The 12,026-nt window shown below is 41.9% G+C and overlaps 1 protein-coding gene across 4 annotated transcripts in view; it reads left to right on the plus strand.

Moving 5' to 3' along the window:
• Positions 1-5,734: 5,734 nt before the first annotated feature.
• Positions 5,735-12,026, plus strand: part of LOC139547064 (dachshund homolog 1-like) — a 272,848-nt gene continuing 266,556 nt past the window's right edge. For all 4 annotated transcript variants that reach the window (XM_071356122.1, XM_071356123.1, XM_071356124.1 and 1 more), the window contains exon 1: positions 5,735-6,546. In XM_071356122.1, the coding sequence (XP_071212223.1) occupies positions 6,002-6,546 (545 nt within the window). In that variant the 5' untranslated portion in view covers positions 5,735-6,001. The remainder of the gene's footprint in view (positions 6,547-12,026) is intronic.

A 12,026-nucleotide genomic window follows, 5' to 3' on the forward strand; every position in this document is an offset into this window, starting at 1 on the left:
GCCTGAGGATATAGTTTCTGATCGGGGTCCCCAATTCACGTCTAAAGTCTGGAGGGCGTTTATGGAACGCCTGGGGATCTCGGTCAGCCTCACCTCAGGTTTTCACCCCGAGAGTATCGGGCAGCTGGAGAGAGTCAACCAGGATGTGGGTAGGTTTCTGTGGTCCTATTGCTAGGACCGGCCGGGGGAGTGGTCGGTTTTCATCCCCTGGGCGGAGATGGCCCAAAACTCCCTTTGCCACTCTTCCACTAACCTATCCCCTTTCCAGTGTGTGCTAGGTTATCAGCCGGTCCTGGCACCTTGGCATCAGAGCCAGATCGAGGCTCCTGCGGTGGATGAATGGTTTCGGCACTCGGAGGCGACATGGGACGCTGCTCATGTGCGTCTACAACGGGCCATCAGGCGGCAGAAGGCGAGTGCCGACCGCCACCGCAGTGAGGGTCTGGCTCTCGGCCCGAAACCTGCCCCTTTGCCTGCCCTGCCGGAAGCTGGGTCCGCGGTTTGCGTGGCCATTTAATGTCCTGAGGAGATTGAACGAGGTTTGTTATAGGTTACAACTTCCCCCTGATTACCGTATTAACCCCTTGTTCCATGTGTCTCTCCTCAGGCCGGTGGTGGCTGGTCCGCTCCAGCAGTATGAGTTGCGGAAGGTTCCTCCGCCCCCTCTGGACATCGAGGGGGCGCCGGTGTATACTGTGCAAGCCATCATGGACGCAAGACGTCGGGCGAGAGGCCTTCAATACCTCGTGGAGTGGGAGGGGTACGGTCCGGAGGAGAGATGCTGGGTGCCGGTGGAGGACATCCTGGATCCATCATTACTGCAGGAATTTCACCGCCTCCATCCGGATCGCCCTGCGCCTCGTCCTCCGGGTCGTCCCCGAGGCCGGTGTCGGGGCGGGACTGTCACGACTTCGGCCGAAGTTGGTCCCTCTCCTTGTTCGGGCAGCGTTCGGCGGTCGACGTCACCGGCTTTCTAGTCACCACCGATCCATGTTTCATTTTCGTTTTGTTTTGTCTTGATCATACACACCTGGTTTCCATTCCATTAATTATGTTCCTTATTTAACCCTCTGACTTCCCTCTCTGTTTTGTGCGTTATTCTTTGTCATGTGGGTTCGTGTTCTGGTGCTCTGGATTATTTTAGTATTGTTTCCTTGTTGGAACATTATCTTAATTTTGAGTAAACTTTTGGACTATTACTAATATCTGTGTCCTGCGCCTGACTCCGCATTTTTCCATTCACCAACACCCTCACACCAGCATCGTCCGGGTTTGGCCGGTGTAGGCCATCATTGGAAATAAGAATCTGTTCTTAACTGACTTGCCTAGTTAAATAAAGGTTCAATTTAACAACAACAAGGACAACAAAAAATACTATTGTAACATTTATTGTATATAATGAAATCTTAATATGGTGCATATTTAAGCAAAAGGTTAGCGACATAAAGGGCAAATAGGTTGCCTGGCTATGAATTTTAAGCAGCTATTGATTTTACACTACAAGCCCCCTCTTTCCCTAAATTATAATTTTGAAAAGGCTTATCTTAAAGCTGATTTGACACACAACTAGAATGCCTTTGGTGTTAACTCAGAGTATGTTCTGCCCCTTCCTAGGCCATCATTGTAAATAAGAATTTGTTCTTAAAACTGACTTGCCTAGTTAAATAAAGGTTAAATAAATAAATAAATAAAACATTTAATAAACCATTTACACATGCACAATACATTTTAACTGTCTACTAATGGGTTATAAATTCAAGTTATTAAATTTTACCGCAATGTGTTACTTATTGATGATTGTGCATTGCATGTATAGATGAGAATCAATGCAGGTTGCTTATGAACTTATTTTACTATTACATCAAAACAAATACAGTACACTAATGGTTTTTGGTTTCCCGTTGGTGGGACACATTCATTGGACAATATGTTGCTTGGCTATTTTGTAAAGTAATGGAAAGAAGGCTTGGAAATCAAGTTGGCTGTACATTAATACCAACATATACCCCCTGGTTGAATTATAAATACATACAGTTTGTGTAAATAATTAACACTAGAGATGTGTTATTATATATTCTCAAACTTTTAAAGGTACAGCTCTGCATCTCCATCCAACAGTTAAGTGTGTCACAACTTTTATCTTAGTCTTATCCCATTCGTCACAATAGACTTATGTTGGCGTACTGTATGCGACACCTGATTCCCAGCATGCATTACTTCCAAAAGCTCCTCTTTAAGAGGTGTTAAGTTTAGGGAAGTGAACGTATGGGAAGCAATCAGTTTTATCAATCAATTTCACACTTCACCTGTCACAGACTACTCATTTATGACAACCGTCTTCAGATCCAATAAGTACCTACTCAGTACACAAACAATGTCCTCCTGCTTGCTATTTTCCACTTTCCCTACACTCAAAGCTATAAATTCCTACCACCAGCAGGTGAAAAGAGTTTGCCATTCAAGACATGATCTCTGCCGAGTAGCCCCCACTCATAGGATCGCTATACGCCCTTGTCAGGCCGCTTTTGTATCTCTGGCATTTAGCCTCCAATCAGAAGACACCTACAAGCCCTAGGAAAGCCATCTAGCCATGAGTTAATATTAATTATACAGCGGGTGGGTCTAATCCTGAATGCTGATTGGTTAAAACCACATTCCAGCCGGTGTCTATTCTACAAGTTACCACCAGCTAAATCTATGACGTTAAAATGCCTATTTACTCACTTCCATCTGACTGCGCAATCCACTGTCTCATCAACATAGCCAGGCACTTTATATACTTGATCTCCACTATAAAAAGCATCTAGACATTATCCCACATTTCTTTTAGACTAACATTTAGCTGAGATTTGTATAGACCTTGCTGCCTGTCTCTCCGACATTTGCAACATTGTTTCAATATTCAAATTCGATCTCCTGCCGTCCCATAGTAATGAACGTGTCGGGAGTCGGGAGGAGACAGAAAAGCAGGCAGCGTTTCTTAGACAGTCGAAATCATGAATCAGCTGGCATCATTTTTATGTATATATACAAAGAAATGTAAATTGAAAAAAGGTCAAACAAAACTAAGTCTTTCCAGCTTCCGTTTGAAAAGATTGTGTTAGACTTGTCGTTGGTTAGCTCCTCTGAACAAGTGTCCTGACGAGTGAGCACATGTTCGACGCCAGGCGAAATCGCGCCTCATTAGCTCATTGTTATGGATGTCTCCAAATAAATATCACTAGAAAATCGCTTAAACAAATGCAAATGCCGCTACTGTTATTATTCTGGCTGCTATGTTTGACGTGACTGTAATTTAGCCGTAGTTGGCTAGCTACCAAGCAAGAGATAAGAACGTTACCAGTCAGTATGGCAATGGAACATATAGAATGAACGACTGGGTCGCTCGCGTCCATGGATACAGAACAAAAAGACTGAACTACAGGGTCGCGTCTCTGGCAACCAAACCGATAGAACGAATGACCAGCCGGTTTGGGTAGCAACCCTAGATTTGTGTCGGGACTATATCTTGTAGAAGGATGAAATAGTATGAATAAATGAACAAAATAATGTTTTTAATTCAAATATGTCAATCATTATTTGAATATGTTGGTAACCCGCTATATAAAAGTGAAAATACCAGAGAAGCCGTTGTTTGGAGGATATATTTGCACGGTTAACACCCGTGCCAATATATCCTCCAAACACCGGCTTCTCTGGCATTATGACTTAAAGACAATAGCAAGGAATTTGTCTAATCTTAAATTTGGGGACTGCAAGCTTTTTTGTTGTTGTTTCTATAAATACCTTACATTTGTTGTGGTTTTGTCATGTGTAAATGTGGGCTATTCTTTTGGTGCTGAAATCTGCCCACACTAGTCGCCGCTCAACTCCATCGTAAATCGTGGAGGCAATGGCTAGCCCAGGCATTGTATTCACCACTCCATGTGGATGTGATAGTCATGGAGGTATGTAACGTTACATTCACTTAGACCAGATGAGACTTTGCCTATCTGTTCTTTCTTGCACAATATTTACTTCATTTCAATGTAACATTATTGTTTCAAAGTGAGACACTACAGCGGCCCAACGGTGCCAAGTTTGGGCCGCATTCAATGACAGAACACTCTATATAAAATAATGGGTGCCAAGACCTGAAGTCGACAGTGGGGCGATTGCTACCTTCCATTCTGTCAAAACGTTTTTACATCGCCACAACCTGGACTGGGGCAGGGAATAAGGGCTATTTCAGGGACTTATTTCTGAAGACCATTCTTCACAGTATGTTTTGTTATTATTAAATGAGTTACACTTGTTTTCTCTACTTTTGAGTAGATTCAAATGTAACTCAATGTTCTTTCTTTGTGTATAGGAGCCATTCAGAAGAACCCTGCAACCTGGGATGCCACAGATGAGGGGGTCCAGATTCATGTCACCCGTTACCTGAAAGGGACCTCCGATTGTGAAGGCGGGAGGCTGCGGCGCACAAGGAAGAGGGATCTGCTGCAGTGAGGGTCAATATCAAGTCTCGGACCGCCTGTCTCAAAGCCACCCCCTTCTCATGTCACCTCACTGCACTACTAATGCATATACTTTCATATAACTCTGCTGTATGGTGTGTACCTTATTCCACTCACAATGTACATGGGCAAACAATGTCCATACTATTATCCCTACACTTTTTATTTGTATTTTTTATCTGCATGCCTCATACTTGATTTAGTTGTTTTCTTAGTGTTAGATAATTGCAATGTCAGTTATTTGATTGCTTTTCCATGTTACTTATTGGATTACTATGTCACTTTTGTCACCATTGCACTGTGTGAGAAGCCTGCAAATACATGACAATAAAATTCGATTTGACTGGATTTGGATTGGTCATCACCAGTGGATCCAGGTGACCAGGACTGGCCCTCATTATCTGATATATACTGCACACACATGATCATTTACAGTACTTTTCCACAAACCTTTTTCAAATGGCATCCAATGTATCTTAAATAATACAAATGTATAAATAAATAAAAAATAAGTGATGACAGGAAGTAGGCATGCCCTGGCTTGATGCTGAAAAAAATCGTATTTCTTCTGACTGGCAGCTGTAGTGTCACTGGTCGGGAGAGGGCGGGTGGGCTTTGTTAGGAAATCCACACGTGAACCGCAGGAGCACGGCTGATGCTTGACAAACCGCCTATCGCGGGCGCCGGGTGAATGAGGACCACGGGCAAAAAAGCTGTTGCATGTCGCTTGACCATTCTGAAGGGATGCCGGCCTCCCAGATTCGCATAGCTGGTGCAAAATGTAATTTATATAATTGCACTAAACTGTGATTTGTAAATATAAACCAATCTAAAAAGGTATAATATGTTTGATTGATTTCAGTTTTCAAACGTGCATTTAAAGAAGACAAGCGATAATTGCGTGAAAGTAGAGCTACTTTTATCAGTTATTATGTTTACTTAACAGTCACCTAAAAAAGTGTTACAATCATTCCCTGTCTCCCTTATTTCACTGTATTTGCACTCAATGTCCCTTATAACGCATGCGATTACGTATGATATGCAACATCTCAAAAACACGTTTTAGATTAAAGAAAGCCATATAAAATAATGAAGTGTTATATAATATGATATAATAACTTGTAATAATTGCCTAACTAAATAAAGGTTAACTAAAATTATAATCATATTTAAATTCTGTCTTCAAGGGTTTTCACTGTCCCCTAGCTCCTCCCTCTCTGTACCTTGTGACAACCACAACTCATCAACAGAGCATATGCGGAGCCGCACTTATCTGCTCATTCTCCTCCTGTCATTCCGCCTTCTATCTTTGATCATTGTCCCACCGCGCTCAGCCCAAACCCTCACTCACCACGAATTTTCAGCATCTCTTTCTACTCCCCAACTCATCAGAGGAGCTAAACTCCCGTGGAATCTTTCATTTGGAGTTCCTCGACTGCCGCACTTTTTTCCGCAGGAGTGGTTTTTATACTTTGAACTTACTCTTCTTCCCCTAGGTGACCATGGCCGTACCGGCTGCTTTGATCCAGCCAATCCCTCTGGTCCAGACGCCTTCGATCTCCACTCCTTCCGCGACCACGTCCCCGCTGTCAACAACTTCTTCCCCGTCTCCCTCCGTGGGCCCATCCGGCCAGAACCTGTTCCGCTCGGAGCTCCTCGCCAACAGTAGCCCCGGCATCTCGACCCCGACCGGGACTCTGCCCAGCAAGCCAGTCTACTCGACCCCGTCGCCTGTTGAAAACACCCCGCAGAACAACGAGTGTAAAATGGTGGAGTTGAGGGGGGCGAAGGTGGCGTCTTTCACGGTGGACGGCTGCGAACTCATCTGCCTGCCCCAGGCGTTCGATCTGTTTCTGAAGCACCTTGTCGGAGGACTGCACACCGTGTACACCAAGCTGAAGAGACTGGAGATCACGCCGGTGGTGTGCAATGTGGAGCAGGTCCGCATCCTGCGAGGTCTAGGGGCCATCCAGCCAGGAGTCAATCGCTGCAAACTCATCTCCAGAAAAGACTTCGAGACTTTGTACAATGACTGCACCAATGCCAGGTGAGTGGAGACATGAGAGATGCTAATTTGATTTATAGGTTTTACGCAAGCAGAAGCGTAGGCGTCAAGGTAGAAAAGCTGTAACACAGGAAGGGGGAGACATTTTCCATTTTGTGGAAATCATATGTTTGAGATGTCGTTTAGCTGTAATGACTGAACTTCAGGTCATTTTTGTAATACTCTATTGTGCCAAATCTGACTATAGGCCTATGCTGTTATGGAGTTTTTAGTAGGCTAAACAGGGAAACACAGATGAACATGGCGAGGGCGCACCGCGCGAAAAGTTGTGTCAGGTTGATGGCAATTGCATTTATTCTTATTGCAAAGAGTTGTGTCAGTGACTTGCTCAATCCAAACGAATGTTAAAACGCAAAAGTCACATTTTAGTCATCTGAAATTGTTACTAAATTAGGCTATACTATAGTAAATACTACATTATAAATTGGGTGGTTCGAGCCCTGAATGCTGATTGACTGACATATGTCGTGGTATATCAGACCGTATACCACGGGTATGACAAAACATTTATTTTTACTGCTCTAATTACGTTGGTAACCAGTTTATAATAGCAATGAGGCACCTCTGGGGTTTGTGGTATATTGCCAATAGACCAGGGCTAAGGGCTGTGTCCAGGCACTCTGCGTTGCCTCGTGCTAATGAACAGTCCTTAGCCGTTGTATATTTGCCATATACCACACCCACTCGGGCCTTATTGCTCAAGTATACAACAGACTGCAAAAACACTACAGTCAATACTACAGTAATGTCTTCAAAAACACTACTGTCCGCAAAAACACTACAGTAATTACATAGTATACTACAGTATTTTAATTGGCATAGACCCTGCCCATTACCCTACCCGTATCCAAATTTGTGCCATCCATAACTGAGAAACCTACATGCCAAGTATAGACTATATTATGTTCCCTACAGGTTATAGAAAAGAGCAGATGTTCTGAAGTATCCATTAAGACCCCAACCTTACTTATCTACCCAACCTACAGGTTATGGAACATTTGCTCTTTGAGTATTTTGTCCAGTAGTTTTATTTTTAAGGACAAAGCCCCCACTGTTTTGTAAAATATAATAAAACCAAAACACTACATTACTACAGTAATGTCTTCAAAAACAGTATATTAAATACTACAGTCTGCAAAAATACTACAGTAAATACTACAGTATACTACAGTCCGCAAAAACAGTAATTACTATAGTATATAGTCAAGTATACTACAGGCAGGTCTGCAACTCTGTGTGTGAGCATTACCACATTTCCACTCTAAATGAAGCTCACCATGAACGCTACTTTATTTTTAAATGACATTGAAATAAAAGTAGGTTATCCTATATCAGCTGTCCTAGCCACAGGGGCAATCATTTCAATTCTTTGAACTTTAAATGAAGTAAACAACATTTTAAAACATTAGACCATAGAGAATAAAAATAATTGGATTTAAATAGCTTAATATACTGTTTGTCTACAGATGAATAAATACTTTTCATAGGGAAGACGGTAGTTTATTTTGTCCCTAGTTAAAATTTCACCCGGATCATTACAAAAATACACTTTCTTTTGCCAGCCACGCTAATGTGTAGGAGGATTTTATGGGCGACAGATTTAGGTAGAGATCCATATTTGATTTAAAGCCATTTTTAGTGTGCTGTTGCTCATATGCTGTGATGTATTGCTCAATCTGACAGGATGGGTTGAATCAGGCCAAGTATGCCGTCTAATCTGTTGATTGATTTAATATTGATCTCCCATTGCGAAATGAGCTGGAAATGCAAATATGATGGAAAGTCTAACATGAGCAGAGATAGATATTTTATGGCGCTTATGAGAGAGTCCTTGAGGCCTTAACATGAATGCGCTAAGCTGTAGGTCACTCTGGATAAGAGCATCTGCTAGATGACTAAAATGTAAAATGTAAAATGTAAAAACAACACTATCCGGGCGCAATGTTACGTTAGGCGCCATTGTTAGACACAATGTTACTGGTGTATTTGAGGATGATGTTGAGTGTGTAAGAACTGTTTTATTACACTTTGCTGTAAGACACACTTGCCTGCAGAAACACCAATATGCGGATGGACTCACACACATTTTTATTGTCACAAAACAAATAGGACTTTAGGGGTGTGTTCACATAAGGTTACATTTCTGAATTTAAATATTCAGTTCTTTGCAGTATAATCAAGAAGAAGTATTTTCTTGTTTTGCTGCTATTGAATCAATATTCTGAAAATAATGCACTGCAATGGTTATTTACTTTGTGAAAGTACATATGATTTTGCTCAGAATGAATTCTGAGGAAGACACAGCAATGTTTGCAATGTATATAGCAGAATATGCAAACATCGAATTTTGACATTTGACCATGTGTATGGGCTCTGTATACTGAAGATCGTTAGTTATTTACTAGGATTGAAAATGCATGGCTTTTATCAAATGATGTTATCAGCTTTCATCAGTGTTTTGAACTTCTTTTCAATGCTCTATTCAGATATGCTGTGTCTACATGTTGATACCAATGGATTCATAAACTACTGTAGTTCCACATTCTATCTCTACATCTGGCTTCAACACTAGTTTTATCCTACACCCTATTCACATTCACACACACTCAATTAACCTTACCCTCTCTTATAATGCAGCGTTTACACAAACCTAACAGAACCTGTGACCTCCCCTTCAGATAGAGTTCTGGAGAAGTTCTAGACCACTCTGGTTCCTATCCCCCAATGAGAGTTTCACCTTTCCGCCCTTTATTCTCTGAGTGTGTGGTTGAACTCACCGGGTTGTGAATGGGGAGGTGGGGAACGGACTGACGGACAGCCAGACACACACACGCACGCACGCACGCACGCACGCACGCACGCACGCACGCACGCACGCACGCACGCACGCACGCACGCACACACACACACACGCACACACGCACACACGCACACACACACACACACACACACACACACACACACACACACACACACACACACACACACACACACACACACACACACACACACACACACAGGCCTGAGAATTACATCATAGGTTTGAAACAGAGACATCTGTCCACTGGATATAGGCCTAGTCAGGTGCTAACTTCAAAAGAAGAAGAGTGACTTGTATTTACATTACTTGGTTGACCTATTTCTGTTGTTTGGAGCTCAGTCAGGGAAGTTGTAATTTAGAGCAGTGTAGTCCATTGTAGCTTTTTAGTCCACCAAAAAAGTAGGCCCGTGACATGTAGGACAATGATACAGTTTATTCAACATTAGTGCAGTGGACTGACATAGTTTCGTTTTTTTTTATCCCAAGTCCTTTTCACAATAACGTTATACTCTTTCATACAGTGGTGATTTTCGGTGACAATGGTGTTCATCATAGTCCTGTACCAGTGGCGGTCCGTGACGTTTAAGATGAGGGAGGGTGATTCTTTTTTTATGAGCATGGCCTTATTTCTATTACAGCATACGGGATGACTGTCATTCATATTCCATTTACCCAGCTCAAATGTTAACATCAATAGGTTTAGGCTACTACATGATACTCTAATTTCCCCTATTCCCATCATGAGGTTGCTACAACCTCACCTATGAATGAATGTTTACAATGTAGGTCGAGAGAATTTTGAGTAATCACGGTGACAGACATTGACACATTTAATATCTCCTTGCACACTCTTGCCTGCATTTAGCTGGTCTAGGGTGTAATCATAAGTCTAACAGTTGCAAATGTTTATCCCTGTTTTGTTCCGTTTGCTTATGTTTATGAAACGTTTTTCAACAGAATCGGCAGAAGGAATACACACCTGATCACACGCAAACACAGTTCACTTTCATAACAGATACATACAAACAGCTCGTTGTATTTATAATTCCTTCTCGCAACTATCTGCGCGCTCTCGTCCTCTCACCTTATCCCTTTACTTGTGGACTTCAGTGCACAACATATCAGCTGTCAGTTACCAGGCGAAAAAATCTTTCCAAGACAAACCTTCATATCATCACTGCTAACCTCTACACACATTCTACATCGTTGTCACGTCATAGTCAGCATAGCTACTAGAACTAACGCGTTAGTAAACCCGCTACAATCATGCAGTACAGTGTAGTCAGCAGCAAGCAGTTTAGCAGTTACACTGGCAGGCCCCGGTGGCAATAAATGAATAAAACCAAAAGATTACCTTGACTTGGAAGAGTTCAAGTGTTGGATAGCCATAGCCAGCTAGCTAACATAGCATCTTTCTATGTTTGAGCTGGGTGTTTGAGTAGACTAGACGAGCTATTTGCATTTGACACTAGCTAAGTAAGTGAAAGTGAACAAATATATACTGCAAAATATACTGTAGCTACCTCTCTCTCCCTCTCTCTCTCTTTTGCCTCTCCTTAATTTTGGAAGAAATTCATTTGTTCAGAGTTGTTCAACTATTGTCTTTCTTTCTCTGTGTCAACTACTCACCACATTTGATGCACTGCAGTGTTAGCTAGCTATAGCTTATGGGTGTGGTAGGTAGCCTAGTGGTTAGAGCGTTGGGCCGGTAACCAAAAGGTTGCTAGATCGAATCCCTGAGCTGACAAGGTAGAAATCTGTTGTTCAAGGGCAGAACAAGGCAATTAACCCACTGTTCCTAAGCCATCGTTGTAAATAAGAATTTGTTCTTAACTGACTTGCCTAGTTAAATAAATGTAGGATGACAAATGATGCTTTCAGTACTAGATTCATTCTTTGATTGGGTGCTCAACATGTCACCCTACAGACTGCTGCTGAGGCTACTGTAGACCGTCATTGCAAAGGTTGTAAATACCACACACCTGTCCAAATGTGCACTTCACATTTCCATATATTAAAACTTATGCCATTAACAGTATCAACATTTCTTGTTCGATCCACAGTTACAAGGATGCGTTATACCCTGGGTTGTCCTGAACAGTATTTTATTTGGCATAGACCCTGCCCATTACCTTCCCCGTATCCAAATTTGTGCCACCCATAAGTGAGAAACCTACATGCCAAGTATAGACTATATTATGTTCCCTACAGGTTATAGAAAAGAGCAGACGTTCTGAAGTATCCATTAAGACCTCAACCCTACTTATCTACCCAACCTACAGGTTATGGAACATTTGCTCTTTGTGTATTTTGTCCAGTAGTTTTCTATTTAAGGACAAAGCCCCCACTGTTTTGTAAAATATAATAAAACCAAAACACTACATTACTACAGTAATGTCTTCAAAAACAGTATATTAAATACTACAGTCTGCAAAAATACTACAGTAAATACTACAGTATACTACAGTCCAGCTCAATAATATTATGAAGAAAATTAGCCACAGAACATGCATTTGAATTCACTCATGACTCCATTCTATGCGTACCAAAATGACAATCTGTTTGTCTGAAGTGTCTTTTGAAAGCCAAACACTATAAAATCATATTTTATAATTTACCTAGCCATGTTGGCAATAGAATA

This window comes from Salvelinus alpinus, chromosome 20, assembly GCF_045679555.1.
Source record: "Salvelinus alpinus chromosome 20, SLU_Salpinus.1, whole genome shotgun sequence".
Classification (NCBI taxonomy): Eukaryota; Metazoa; Chordata; class Actinopteri; order Salmoniformes; family Salmonidae; genus Salvelinus; species Salvelinus alpinus.